Source organism: Chlorocebus sabaeus, chromosome 26 (genome assembly GCF_047675955.1).
Source record: "Chlorocebus sabaeus isolate Y175 chromosome 26, mChlSab1.0.hap1, whole genome shotgun sequence".
Classification (NCBI taxonomy): domain Eukaryota; kingdom Metazoa; phylum Chordata; class Mammalia; order Primates; family Cercopithecidae; genus Chlorocebus; species Chlorocebus sabaeus.
Window position 1 is genome coordinate 712082 of NC_132929.1, and position 14925 is coordinate 727006.

General features: G+C 48.7%; 1 protein-coding gene across 1 annotated transcript in view; it reads left to right on the forward strand.

Annotated features, from left to right (window-relative positions):
• The window catches only part of OCA2 (OCA2 melanosomal transmembrane protein), a 320006-nt gene that overhangs the window by 55344 nt on the left and 249737 nt on the right, over window positions 1-14925 (forward strand). Inside the window, exons 6-8 of the mRNA XM_073011978.1 lie at window positions 3270-3430; window positions 5730-5812; window positions 6991-7144. Coding sequence (XP_072868079.1) covers window positions 3270-3430; window positions 5730-5812; window positions 6991-7144 — 398 coding nt within the window. The remainder of the gene's footprint in view (window positions 1-3269; window positions 3431-5729; window positions 5813-6990; window positions 7145-14925) is intronic.

A 14925-nucleotide genomic window follows, 5' to 3' on the forward strand; every position in this document is an offset into this window, starting at 1 on the left:
CTGATGCACTTCCCAAGCAAATGAGGGCCTTTGCTCCTTAGGGGAGATAGAAGCAGCGGGAGAGGGTGAAGCTTGGCATCACTGGGGGATGCTTTCCCGGGATCTTCCCCAGGCTTCCTGTCTTCCTGAGGAGCGTCCGCTGGGGTTCCTGGAGGAAAAGCCTGTGAGAAGATGTGAACACCTCCATCTATGGCTCTCAGGGGCTCCCTGCTCATGTGAGCTCACACTCGACCTTGAGCAATGTGTACATTTTCTGGTTGAATCCTGCCTGATTCCGAAATGTGGGGCTGGCACCTGTCCCAGGGAAGCCGCCTCTCCCTGCAGTCACCTGTTTTCCTCTAGATTTCAGGCGAGTTGTCTCTGCTGCGGCCTCATTCTGGGATCAGGAGTGGGCGGTTAACTGATGTCCGCCCAGCCTTTTCTGGGTGAAAGGGTGGGAGCACTGTTTCCCAGCTCTCCGGCAGGGTCCAGAGCCTCTTTTGGAATGAACGTGGTCATTCAGGTGTCTGTGCATGAAGGTCCCTGAAGCCCCCGGTGCTGCTAGGGTGGCGGGCGTCCGGGGAGGGTCCTGGAGAGGTGGGACCCTCCGATGCGGTGCTCTGATCAGGCCAAATATTTTTGATGATTATTATTTAAAAAGGAATTAATTTAGTTAGCTAAATGGCAAGATGTTTTTTTCTTTAGTCTACTTACTTGATAGCCTCAGTGAACTGAAATTTTAGGAAACTGGCTTGCTTTCCTTGCAGTTGCTGTCATCGGTTGCGTAGCCTTGGTTTCTGTGGTCCTTCTGGCAGTCTCACTACATCTTCCCAGGACACCCTCTCCTCAGCCAGCGACCTGCCCAGCAGCATTCCAGAAAGGCCTGGCGCTGGAGGCTTTCTGGTGGGTCGGGGGGCGCACTGGTCATGGTTTGTGCTTCCCTCTGCCCCGTGGACAGAGGCACCCACAGTTTTAGAAGCTCCCACTTCCATTGGGGTCAGGGCGGTGCTGATGTCAGCTGAGCGCGTGTGCACGTGTTTGTATTTTCTTCATTACTTTAAAACTGTGCCTGAGCCTTAAAGGATCTCCATGTGAGAGAACCACCGAGCTGTGCGATGCTGACAGACTTTGTTTCTCATTCTTGGGCCTCGACCTCTGCGTCGCTTCCCCAGGATGAAGAAAGGCAAGACGTGCCCCGTGTTCCTGGCCCCCCTCATGAAGTTCCCAGGACACGCCACCCTCCTGGGCACGACTTCCCGCAGGGGGCAGGGGAGATGGAGCAGCCTGAAGGGGGAGGCGGGATCCTGTCCAGAAACCGTCCTCAGTGGGACTCAGGCAGGAGGGGGAGATTTCGGGGAACACTGGCACCGAACCTGGTCAGTCAGTGGAGATCCCAGAGGCCAGCACGACAGCTTAGGGCACCAGGATGGGACGATAGCCTCAGCCCTCTGTTCATCCCACCCGGGACCCAGGGTGCCCCCTTTGTTCTAAGGCATTTTGCCGAGTTCCTTCTCGAGCAGCCTGAGTGCCCCAGGCCCACGCGGGACCCCGCGGCCTGAGTGCATCCCCGCAGGGGCAGGCCAGCTTGCCTTTCTTGGCAGGGGGTGGGGATGGGTGGGGGCAGGGAGTTCTCGCCTGCTCCCTGCGTGGCCTTTGAATTTGGATGAAGAGGGAGAGAGAGCCTGGGAGAGATGAAGGCCGCAGTGGGGAAGATGGGTCACCAGCCACGATGGGGGTGATTTGAGCCTCCAGCAGGCTCCTTGGAAAAGGGCAGCGTTCCCAGGGATTAACAATGGTTTCTGGAAACTCACGGACCTTCTCGAAAGACCCTGAGCTTTGTGAAGGCTGCAGGCCTGAGGTCTGCTTGGGGAGGAGGGGAAGCCAGCTGGACCCCGCCCCCGACAAGGTGATTGTCAGACAAAGGGCGCGCAGTGTAGACGTGAGGTAGGAGGGGCCTCGGGCTGGTTGGAAAGGCCCAGAGCAACATCCTCAGGGCTGTTGTCTGAGCAGGGAGCTCTGAGGCCGCCTCCTGGCCCTCTGGCCTGTCCTCTGGAGGAGCCTGGGTGAGGGAAACTGGGGGTGGCTGCTGTGAGGAGAGAGCTTCTGGAGAAAGCACCACTCTCCTTTAGCTGGTGAATAGCAAAGCCACCTTTCTTTCGGAGCCTCAGTGCCTCCCGCAGCACAGTCGGGCTGTGTGGGTTCCGTAGTTGCAGGGTCTATTTTAGAAGCCTGTAATTGCAGCACCTGAAGTTCTTTGTCCCTGAATGGTTGTCTGCGGGAGGCCTGTCAGAGGCTCCCAGGGCAATGGGCAAATGAACAGAAGCCAGCAAACTTCTACAAGCAGGTCAGTTATGGGCGCCCTCCCTTCCTCCCTCCCTCCCTTTCTACTCTTTGCTGCCTCCTCTTCTTTCTCCTCTCCCTTTCTCTCTCCTTCCCTTCTCCCCATTCTCCCCCTTCTCTCCCTCCTTCCCCTCCCGTCTTTCCTTTTTCCCAGGTGATGCATTTTGTATCACACCCAGCGTGGCAACCTGGGCTCTCAGAGGATGTGGAGGAGACTGTGATTCAGAGGGGAGGAGAAAACACTTTCCCCGCCCTCTTAGCGTCTCCAGGCGGGGCCCTGCAGAGTAGACACGAAGGACAGGTTAACAAGAAAAAGGCACACTCATGTGTTTCATGGAAGTGTTGCCTGACAAGAAACAGCTGAGCTTGGGGTTCTGCTGCTAGGTTTGATGAAGAGTGGAGAGCCGTGAAAGGTGTGATCGGACAAGAGCACATGAGCAAGCGCAGGAAACGGGCCGGGAGGGGCCCTGGCGAGGCCTGTCCGTTCAGGTCCCTCTCGGCCTCCCTCCCTTTGGAGCTAAGGATGCACCCTTCCCCGGTGTGGGGGGCGCCTCCATACAGGGTCACGACCTGCTTCAGGGGAGTTAGGTCTGGAATGAAGGCTGAGATGTGGGCAGGGGGAAAGGCAGGAAGATCGTGTTGATGGCTGAGGGCACGGGGCACCTGGGGAAACGTGTTCCTTCGCGCGCTGTCGGAGGAGGGTGTGCGTCTGGCCGGCGGTGGCTGTCGGAGGAGGGTGTGCGTCTGGCCGGCGGTGGCTGTCGGAGGAGGGTGTGCGTCTGGTGGGCGGTGGCTGTCGGAGGAGGGTGTGCGTCTGGTGGGCGGTGGCTGTCGGAGGAGGGTGTGCGTCTGGTGGGCGGTGGCTGTCGGAGGAGGGTGTGCGTCTGGCGGGCGGTGGGAACATGGGGCTCCTCCTGCCTGCTTTACGGTTCTCCTTGACACTCCCCCAGCCGCGAACCTCAGCGGCCACGGGGACTCCACGCTGCTGCAGGTGGAGCTGGCCGGGGCCCTCGTGGCCGGCGGGCCCAGCCGTTCTGGGAGGGAAGAGCGCCTCCTGGTGGAGCTGACCCAGGCCGACACTTTGGGCTCCAGGTGGCGGCGGCCACAGCAGGTGATGCTGATAATTTATTTGAAAGGATTGTGAAATCTCATTTCATCTCATAATAAATTGTGTTTCCTCTTGAGTGGATTTGATGGGGAGCCACAGGCGAGGACACCATTCTTAGTCAATTCATTGGCTCTTCTTATCTTTTGCTTTGTCTTTGAAATTCTCTGTTACCATTTCTCTATTTATAAAATTTTTGCCATTTCAGTAAAATCAGGCTTGCAAGTTCTTTATTCAAAACTGTTTTGCCAGGCCGTTCAGGAAATATACATTTGAAATGAAAAAACTTTTTTTTTTGGTGTAAAAGTGCAGTTAAGTCTGGGCCTTACGTCGTGGTTCAGAAGACAGTTCCACAGCACAGTTACTGTGTTCGTGGACACCTGCCTAAGTTCTGAGCTGCTGCATCTGTGTAGGCCTGTGCACAGCCTTGTCTCTGAGCCTTGTCAAGCCTTCATTCACATCCTGCAAAGGCAGCTGGGGAGCGGTGTCTGTTGTGGCAGCCCAGAGCCTAGACTCCAGAGGCAGAGCCCCTTCCATGCAAGCCTGGCCCCCGAGCCCTGGCCTGGGAGACTCCACTCTGCATTATCACGGTGACTTCTGCGTGGAAGTCATAGCCCCGGTTCATGGATGTTCCCTTATAACCAGTAGCAGGAAACCCCGCCCATGCGCAGGCTGCATCACCTACAATGGAGCGTGAGAGGAATGAATGCACCCTCACCTTTCCTGCCTTGCAGAGCATGGTCCACAGAGCTAAGGTCTCGTTATGAACTAGCATGCAGTGTCCTGAACCATGGCTGACGCAACACCGATGTTCTGACCCGGCTGCCCTGGCCAGGGTCTTAGGATGTCAACTTGGTTCCTCGTGTGAAGAGCAGAGCCCCTTGGCAAGGGGCTCCTTGGTGATGAGCGATGGCCTTTGCCCTCTGACCTGGGCCTTGCATGGAGACGGGCAGGACCTCACCCAGCCTGCGGTCCCGCTGCCTCCCCAGCACTTGCATATTAATAACCCAGATTAAATGATCTGTGTGGCACCTCCCTGCCATATTAATAACCCAGGTTAAATGATCTGTGTGGCACCTCCCTGCCATATTAATAACCCAGATTAAATGATCTGTGTGGCACCTCCCTGCCATATTAATAACCCAGGTTAAATGATCTGTGTGGCACCTCCCTGCTCTCGGGGTGGCCCCTCCTAACGGGCTGACCCAGATTGCCCACAGGCAAATCCAGCCCCAGAAACATGGGAAACACAAGAGATCTTTACTAAAGGATTTTTCCCCCAGACACGCTCTTTGCAAACACTGAGGTACTTAAAAGAACTTCTGTTCTCTCATGCATGTGCTTCTTTGCTTTGACCAGTTTCAGAGATCCTGTTTTCAGTGTCCGTTGTGATTTGTGGGTGAGATTCGCATCTTCCCATTGAGGATCCCCCTCCCTCCCCAGGCTGCCTCCCTAGCTGATCACTGTCCTGTACCCCAGGGGCAAGAACATGCAAGGCAGGGAATGAAGCTTCACCCTGGGGCCCTTCCTTGCAGGGGTTCCTGTGCACAGGGGTGTGGAAGGTTTGCTGGGCGTGGGTTTGTTGCCTCCAGGTTGCAAGCAGTTGCAGAAGCAGTTCTCAGGACTCAGAGAGCTCAGAAGAGTCCTCTAAGTCTCTAGTAACTTGTAGTGATTCATTTTTTAAATTAAAATAATTTTTATTAAAAAATTTTTAGAGTTGGGGATCTCACTCTGTTGCCCAGGCTGGAGTGCAGTGGTGTGATCACAGCTCACTGTAACTTTGAACTTCTGGGCTCACGGGATTCTCCTGCCTCTGCCCCTCAGTGGCTGGGACCACAGGCACATGCCACCAGGCCTGGCTAATTTTTAAAATTTTTTTGTGCGGACAGGGGTCTTGCTCTGTTGCCCAGGCTGATCTTGAACTCTTGGCCTCAAGTGATCTCCCACCTTGGCCTCCCAAAGTGGGATTACAGGCGTGAGCCACCGCGTCTGGGCGTGATTTGTTTTTCTTGCATAAAATCACTACTTCTATGCCTTTTGCACTTTTGTACACTAATTCTGCATTTTTTCTTTTGAATCCTTTTTTTTAAAGAAAGCTCTCCAAATGGTGGGAATTCCCAGCTCCTAACATCAGAGCTAACATAGGAGCAGTAGCTCCTAACATCAGAGTGCAAATAAAGATGCTCCCGTTTCTTTCTTTCTCCTTTTCTTATTTCAAACAAATACCTAGAGCGAGCAGTGCCAGATCCCAGATGGTGTCTCAGGTGAAAAGCCTCACCGTAACTTTATGCTTTGGCTTGTACAGGTCACTCACAACTGGACGGTGTATTTAAATCCAAGGAGAAGCGAGCGCTTGGTGATGAGCAGGACCTTTGAGGTACTGGGCAGGTGAGTTCTCAGTGAGATGTTGGGGCAGGCTCTCCGGGACGCGCGCGTTTAAAGGAGTCTGACCTACAGGACACTGAGTTTCGGCCCACGCAGCACCAGGTCAGCATGTGGCTTGGACACGGTGCTCATGCTGTGTAGACAGTGAACTCAAAGGCTGTGAGAAGGCATCGTAGCCATGGGTGTCAGGATGTAAGAGGGTTGACTGCAGAAGTCATTTTGAAACAAATGGCAGTTTTGGTTGATGTTCCAATTTCATTAATATTGTGAAGCTGTACAGTGGAGAGTTCTAGGAAATTTAGGTTTCTTATTCCTTAACTAATGCTGCTTCATATTCAGTCGGTACTCTTGGTTGGTGTATTAGACAGCTAAGGCTGCCGTACCGTAGTACTACACACTGGGTGGCTTCACTGTCAGACAATTACCTTGTAATTCTAGAGGCTGGAAGTCTGAGGTCACGGTGTCAACAGGGTCAGTTTCTCCCAAGGCCTCTCCTCTGGCTTACAGGTGGCCATCCCTCCGTGCCTGTCTCCTGATCTCTCCTTGTATGGACACCCATCCTACTGGATTAGGACTCATCCCCATGGCCTCATTTAACCTTCCTCACCTTTTTAAAGACCCTGCCTCTACCTACAGTCCCGTTTGGAGGTACTCGGGGTTAGGACTTCAACCTAGGAATGGTTTTTGGAGGAAGGGGACACAATTTAGCCCATAAAACATATTGACTGAACTTGAAAAAACGCTCTGGTGTCCGCCGCCGACCTGTGGTCACTTGCAGGCTTCTCGTCTGGAGCATGTCTCCTCACTCTCAGGGACTGGAGTTCAAACAGCTGGCTTTGCTCTTAGTTAGCAGGTGAAGTGGTTGGGTATGTTGGGGAGGAGGAAGAGCCAGTTCAATGGCTGACGTCTTCTGTGCAGGCCCCTACTCACTCTTCACTGTCAGGTGGTGTCACAGGGAGGCTGAGGGGCCTGCTTGGACCGGCTCGGCTTGGCCACAGGGAGGCTGCATCCTGTGTCTCACGCCGCTGGCCTGTGCTCACTGCTCTTCCAGCTGTGCGATCGGGCATTGGGCTGAATCGTTCTGAGATCCATTTGGATTCTGGTTAATGTCTGGCTGATACAGAGGGAGGTGCCCTAACTGTTGACCTTGTGAACAGTAAGGTCGTCGTTTTGTTCTGCAGAGAGATGGTGTCCATCAGCATCCGGGCCTCCCTCCAGCAGACCCAGGCTGTCCCGCTTTTGATGGCTTATCAGTACCTCCGCGCAAGTGTAGAAGCCCAAGTGACCATCGCCACGGCCATCCTCGCGGGCGTCTACGCGTTGATCATATTCGAGGTAACGTTCACACCTGCCCCCCGATCTGTCTGGGTCCACCGTCAGGGAGGCTTGAGACCTCCAAGACACTCTGGATGGGCTCGGACCTGACTCCTAAATCAAACTGGACTAGTGTCGTCATTCCTGAAGATTAGCGTGTCCCTCTCTCTAGGTAGAAAGGGAACCATACAGGAATATTTGCTGAATCTTGGCAACTGACATGAGAAGGATGGGTTTTAGGAGCGGAAGTGTACCTGAGAAAACAGAATGTGCATTCGATTTTCTACCCTCTCTCCGCTGCTCACTCCAAGTGTGACCATGAGGGAACAAGAGTCGCAGTCTCCTCTGAGACTCAGAGTCTGCACCTGTGTGATGAGTACACTCATGTGTGCCCACCTGCACCGTGGGATTGTGTGCGTGAGGGGACATGGATGGCCTGGGGCTGTGTGCCCAGAGGGATTATCTGATTATCTGTTCTGTCTGCCAACTTGGCTCATGGGCATTTCCACATGTGATCTTAAGTCCAGTCAATGTGATGTTTCTGGAAAGTTCTAAGTGTGGCTGTGCCTTCAACAGCATGAAGCAAGGTGCAGACCCTTCCTGGGCTGGGCAGGTCCATTGTTGATTTAACTATGAAATCAAACTTCCTCACAACACGGACAGGAGCCCGGAAGGTCAGTGCATGACATGACGGTTAGAGGTGCGTCCTAGTGAACTTGGGATAGGTCTGAGAAATACCTGAGGATGTTGAGGAGATGGCAGGCTGGAGGAGTGACCAGGAAAGTTCCAGAATTTTGCCTGTGGTGGTTGAGTCTACCTGCTGAGGAACAATGACCCCAGTAAGTTGAGCCCTTAACCTCTTAACAAGGGCCACTCACGGGATTGTTATCTCTTACATCTCTTCTGTTCTAGAACAGTTTTGTTCCCTCCGTTTTCTATCCGTTTTCTTTTAAATCAATATTACTGTTGTTTCACGGTTCCCATGACCACCCTGTGATTTGACACAGGAACTCGCAGGCTCAGGGGCAGCTGTCCTCTGGGCTGGGGTTTACTGCCATGTCTGGCAGTGGAAACCTGCGGAGCCTGGAGGAACCCAGGAGCGGGCTTCTGAAAGATCTCGTCTCCTGGGAGGGCCCACACAGAGCACGCCCCTCCCTCCAGCAGCCAGAGACAGCCCCGTGCAGTGTTTCTGCCCCGGGCAGCCTGTCGGAGCCTGAGTTTTTGTGGGGCCGATTACATGGTCACCCTCAGCTTACCAAGATCCTGACTCCCAGAAGGCAAGCAGGTGCACACCATTTATAAATTACATTTTATACAGTCTGGGCATGCAGACCATGCCCAGAACACACTGCCCAGACCCACAAGACAGCCTTCTCCTCGGTAACGAGGGAACAGTCCCGAAGCTGAGCACCCCGAAGCCAGCCAAGGGCCCTTCTAACGGTGGCGTCCTCAGACCAGGCGAAGTCTTTAGCACACCACCATCTAGTTGACAAATCCTGTTCTGTTGTTCTGTAGAATGTTCTATACCCTGATTCAGCTGCTGGGTTCCTCATGGGATTAATTAGCTGCTCTATCCTATTTCCTACAGACTACAATTGAGATATGAAGCCTGCAGGTTCCATTTTGGGGCGCCCATGCTTCACAGGTGGGCAGGGGTCTGGGCTGCGTCCGGGAGGAGGACCCTGTGTCTGGACGTCCGCTGTCAGGGGTGCGGAGAATGCCCAGGGAGTTGAGGTGGTGGAGAAAGGTGCCCAGCTCCCTGCCACCTTTTCTCTTAGTGATTTTAATACCCACCAGGGCCCACTGCCCGCCTAAGATAAATCCTATTTCTGTAATGATCAACTTTCTTAGTAATGAGCTCTTCCCTTAGTAACTTCCAGTGGTGTCCACTGAATTTATTTAGTTTCTCTTTTCCCCTTTTTACTATTACTTTGCAATTATAGATTTAATAAATTCAATGTGCTTTAATTAGTTAACAGTCATTAATTAAAAAATAAAATACAATGCCAATTATTTTTAATGGGCTTCTCTGTTATTCTAGGGTTTGTTCACTTTTTGTGTAAAATTGTTCAACCTTCGAAAACTACATAATTAGCAAAGATTTATTAATTTTTATTAATTAATGGTCATTATTATTAGTCATTTAGAAAAAAACCTCTCCTTCTCTACAAAAAGCCATCTCTGGATTTTAAAAGTCCTGTAAAGAGGCCAGTTCGACATGGTTTCTGCCCTTGTAGAAACAAAAAGCAGAGGCCACCACACACAAACCAGCCACACACAGAAGGGAGTGCGGCAGGGTCTCAGGAAGGGCCTTGGAGGGCAGTCCCTGTATTCCACGAGCAGTGTGGCAGCCCAAGACCTCCAGAGGCTGCCTCCCCATGCAGCACATCCGTTTCCTGGCAGTCTTTCAGCAGGTCTCCCTACACGGCTTGCTCTACACATCTGGTGGTCCAAGGCCCTTCTGTCATAGCTGTCCACGTGCCCCTGCCTATGACAGGGTGTGGTCTATTGGTGTGCAGCGATATCTTACTGTGCTTTCAACTTAATTTCTCTCATGATGATAATGTTGGACATTATCTTTTCATGTATTTATTTGCCACCTGTGTATCTTCTTCAGTGTGATGTTTGTACATGCCTTTTGCTTATTTTCTAATTGAATTGTTTGTTTTTGTAAATGTTGAGCTGTGACTGTTCTTTATATATTATGAAGACTTTGTTGGATATGTGGTTTGCAAATATTTTCTCTTAGTCTAGTTTGCAATTTTTCTTTTCTTTTTTTTTTTTTTGGAGACAAAGTGCTGGGATGACAGGTGTGAGCCACAGTGCCAGCCTTTTTTTTTTTTTTTTTTGAGATAGAGTCTCCCTCTGTTGCCCAGGCTGGAGTACAACGGCCTGATCTCGGCTCATTCCAACACTATCTCCTGGGTTCAAGTGATTCTCCTGCCTCAGCCTGCCAAGTAGCTAAAACTACAGGCGTGTGCCACCACGCCTGGCTAATTTTTTTGTATTTTTTGTAGAGACGGGGTTTCACCATGTTGGCCAGGCTGGTCTCGAACTCCTGGCCTCAAGTGATCCACCGACTTTGGCCTCACAAAGTGCTGGGATTATGGGCATGAGTCACCGTGCTGGGCTAGTTTTTTTCTGTTATAGACTGTGGTTTGGCTGTCAAGTCTAAGAACTTATTGCTTAGTTGCAATAATTCCAGAGTCCAAAGATTGGTTTTCTTATTTTTCTTTTCAGTTCTACTTTTAAGACCAGGATCTATTTTGAGTTAGTTTTATTATTATTATTTTTTTCTTTGAGACAAGGTTTCACTCTGTCACCCTGGCTGGAGTGCAGTGGCATGATCACAGCTCACTGCAGCCTCAAACTCCTGGGCTCAAGTGATCCTCTCGCCTCAGTCTCCCAAGTAGCTGGGACTACAGGTGTGCAATACCATAACTGGCTAAGTTTTAAAGTTTTTTTGTAGAATTAGGGTCTTGCTATGTTGCCCAGGCTGGTCTTGAATTCCTGGCCTCAAGAGATTCTCCTGCTTTGGCTTCTTAAAGTGCTGAGATTACAGGTGTGAGCAACTGTGCCAGGCTTTGAGTTATTTTTTGTATTTGTGTGAGAGTTTTAAGTGAAGGTTCATTTTTAAACCTATGAATGTCCCATTGGGCCAGCACCATTTATCGACAAGACTATCCCTCCTCAGTTGAACTGCATTTGCTCCTTGGTTAAAAGTTAATTGGACATATTTGTGGGGTATATTTCTGGGTTCTCTATTCTGTCCCATTGGTAATATGTCTGTTCCTCCACCAGTACCACACTGTCTTGATTATTGCAGGTGTAAGTTTGGATTGTTCTGGCTATTCTGTGGCCATTTTTTTCCCATATACATTTTCCCCTCTTCTTCCTCCAGCTTTATTGGAATAAAGTTACATTTCTATTTTCTAGGACTTCAATTGCTTTTTCATGTGGTGCTTTGACATCCACATTTTAGAATGGCCTTCTAGTCCCAAAACGTATTTATTTTGGTTTCCTTTGATTTTTAAAATAATTTTCATGATGCTGATCTTGCACATCTTTTCTTAATTTATACCTGTTTCCTTTTCTTTGGAGCAATTGTAAATGGTACTGAGTTTTTATTTTGATTTCCACTTATCTATTGTCAGTACATGTAAATGCATTTTCTCTGTGTTAATCTTATACCTTGTTATTTTATTGAATTTATCTGTTACTTCTCAGAGTTTTTAAAAAATAAAATTATTGAGATTTCCTATGTAGACAATCATGTCATTTGCAATGAGGACAGTTTTATTTCTTCTTTTCCAATCTGTACATCTAATTTTTTTTTCTTGCCTTATTGCAGTGGTGAGTATGAGAATGGTAAGATTGGCATTGTTCTCAATCTTAAAGGGAAAATGTTCAATCTTTCACTATAGTATGATATTGTTAGTTTTTTGTAGATGCTCTTTATGAGACTGAGGAAATTCTTTTCTTTCCTAATGTACTAAGAGGGTTTTTGTTGTTGTTGTTGTGTTTTTTCCTTTCTTTCTCTCTCTTTTTTTAAAACCATAATTGGGTGTTGAGTTTTGTCAGCATCTTTTCTGTGTCAGTTGATGTGCTCATATGGTTTTTTCATTAGCTGCTTGATATGGTGGATTACATTGATTTATTTTAGAAAATTGGACTAGACTTGCATACCTGGAACAAATCTTTCTTTTTAATGTGAGCATTTGTTACTATAATTTTCCCTGTCAGCACTGCTTTAGCTGCATCATACAGATTTTGATCTGTTGTGTTTTTAGTTTCAGTTAGTTCTCTCTAATTCTTAAATTTCCCCAAGACTTTCACTTTGACCCATAGATTATTTAGATGTGTGTTGTTTAAATTCTAGATATTATAGATTTTCTTGTTGTCTTTCTATTACCAAATTATAGTTTGATTCACTTATAGTTACAGAACTTTACACTATATTTAATTCTTTAAATTTGTTGACTTTATATATATGTGTGTGTGTGTGTATGTGTGTGTGAGAGACAGAATCTCACTCTGTTGCCCAGGCTGGAGTGCAGTGGCACAATCTCAGCTCACTGCAACCTCTGCATCATGGGTTCAAGTGATTCCCATGCCTCAGCCTCCCAAGTAGCCGAGACCACAGGCACACACCACCACACCTGGCTACTTTTTGTATTTTTAGTAGAGATGGGCTTTTGCCATGTTGACCAAGCTGGTCTCGAACTCCTAGCCTCAAGTGATCTGCCTGCCTCGGTCTCCCAAAGTGCTGGGATTACAGATGTGAGCCACTGTGTCTGGGCATTGTTGACCTTTTTCTTAATGACCCAGGTTTATGGTCTATCTTGATAAATATTCTGTGGACTTAATATGATTTTCCTTTCTGATAATAGTAGTATAACTTGCAAATATAAATTTTATATAGGTAGTCTAAGCAACAACTTGTGAAACCCCAGCACTGTCCTTTTGTTTCTGTAACTTGATGTGGAAGGTAGAAAAGGCTGCAGGGGTGCTAAAGGAATAGGATGTTCTACCTTGTGTTTCTGTGACGTCTGTGTCCAGCACTCCCTCGGGGAAGGTCCACATGATGAAGGGAGAGCTGGATGCAATCGCCAGCCCTGTGGGCTGTCCAGCAGTGGAGCCAACATTGCATCGTTCCTAGGATCTACTCTCGGGGTAGAATTTGCCTTGGGCAAGGACTCAGAAGTTGTCTTGTTTTAGGCAAGGCTGCTTCCCCAGAACTGGAGGTCTCTAGATTCTGCAGGCAGGCATGCTTAGGCTGTGCCACTGCCGTCTGCACCCTGCTCCTCTCAGGGGAGTCTTGGAGTGGCTTGCAGAGGCCCCTGCCTGTCCTTCCAATCTGCTGCTGCCAGCCGCTCCCCAGAGGCTGACGCTGTTGCCTCAGGCTGTGGCTTCCTCCCTGATCCCTTCTCATCCGCTCTGTTTGAAATGTTTGTTTTTCGGTGCCGTAAAGAAATAGCACTTGAACATAAATGTAATTCCCTCAGCAAGGCTATTTTTATACTTTCTGCAGAAAGGGTACACTCACCAGTAGTTTTGCCATGAGAGTACACCGAACAGAGGAGACAGGGTCATTTATAACCTGACGCGTCCACCTTACTGCTGTGTGCGGTTTCCATTGGCTGAAATGGGACCTCACATTTTTTTATTTGTCTTGATTGGCTAGCAACTTAGAACTTTTTAAAAGCTGCAAAGGCAGAGGAGAACAAAGGAAGGAGGAAGTAACCTGTAGAATGCTGAGAAAGGTAAAAGCAAACACCTTTAAATAAGGAAGAGGAACAGGCTATGAGCTAATGCTTGCTTGGACTAGTTTAAGCATGCCAGGACAAATATTGATGCTAAATTGTGACAGCTAAGAACATAAAGTACATTGATTTCTTTATTACGGCTAGCAGATATTTAACAATGTTAGCACAGGTCTCTGAATACATTTTGCTTCTAAGAGAAGTTACTATTTATTCTAATTAGATGGGGAGGACAGTCTTTGAAGAGGAGCCTCTACTTTACTTTGTACGTGCTTTGTCGTGGGGGCTCCATCTCACTCACTGTGTCTGTTGTTGGTTGCTTTTGTGCAGTGTTGATTCCCAGTGCCTTGGACACTGCCTGGCCTAGAAGAAGTGCTCAATAAATATTGAACAGATGTTTCCAGAGCATCTTCAGATACTTGAGACAGGTGCTAAGGTCCCGGGGTCTGGTCTAACTTGGCTCCTGCATAGGGAGCACTTTCCACCCCTGACTTTGTGCCTAATGACCCATGAGTGACTGAACGGGAACAAAGGATCAGCCAGGGTTCCCTTAGGTCTTTTAATAGCTTGATGGGATGAAGTTATTTCAGGAAATACCTTGGGTTATTTATACTTCTGGTCCTACAGATAATCATCCTGATTGACACTTTCTTGCCTGAGGATTTGGGGTTGTATCTTTCATCCTTGTGCAGTAGTTCCTTTTTCTTTTTCTTTTTTTTTCTTTCTTTCTTTTTTCTTTTTGAGATGGAATCTCACCCAGGCTGGAGTGCAGTAGTACAGTCTTGGCTCACTGCAACCTCCGCCTCCCAGGTTCAAGCAGTTCTCCTGCCTCAGCTCCCCAAGTATCTGGGATCACAGGTGCATGCCACCACCCCCGGCTAATTTTTTGTATCTTTAGTAGAGATGGGATTTCACCATGCTGGCCATGCTGGTCTCGAACTCCTGACCTCGTGATCTGCCTGCCTCGGCCTCCCAAAGTGCTGGGATTACAGGCGTAGCCACCGCGCCCACCCGTCCTTGTAAAGTAGTTCTCATTGAAAGTCCTGGAAACACAGTTGGAGCAATCCTCCTAACTCTTGCACTTTGCGTCTATAATAGGGCTCTGGGAGATTTCCCAATGCAGCATTCTAAAAATTCCATTATCAGAGCTAAGGCTTCTATGCCCTTATACTATATAAAATTATATTAAAATAGTTCTGACACAGTCTTAGTGAATAATACTTCACAACATAAATGAGACAATGCATTTTCTCCATGTGTCTTTCATCCAACCCCTGGTATTATGTTTTCAGAAGGATTGCCACCACTGCTCCTTTCTGCTGGGAACAAGCAGGCCCTTTCTTTCCCTTCACCCACTTTATATAATTGTAGCAGCCTTTGCGTAACATCGTGTTTCACTGCTTTGTTCCTTTCATATTTAATTTAAGAGTTTGTGTAGTGTTTGGTTTAAAAACTAACTGTGAAATTAAATTCAAGAGAGGTGAATAGGGAACACCTTCCATCTTCCAGGGAGTCTCCATTTTAATTTACAGAAATGGG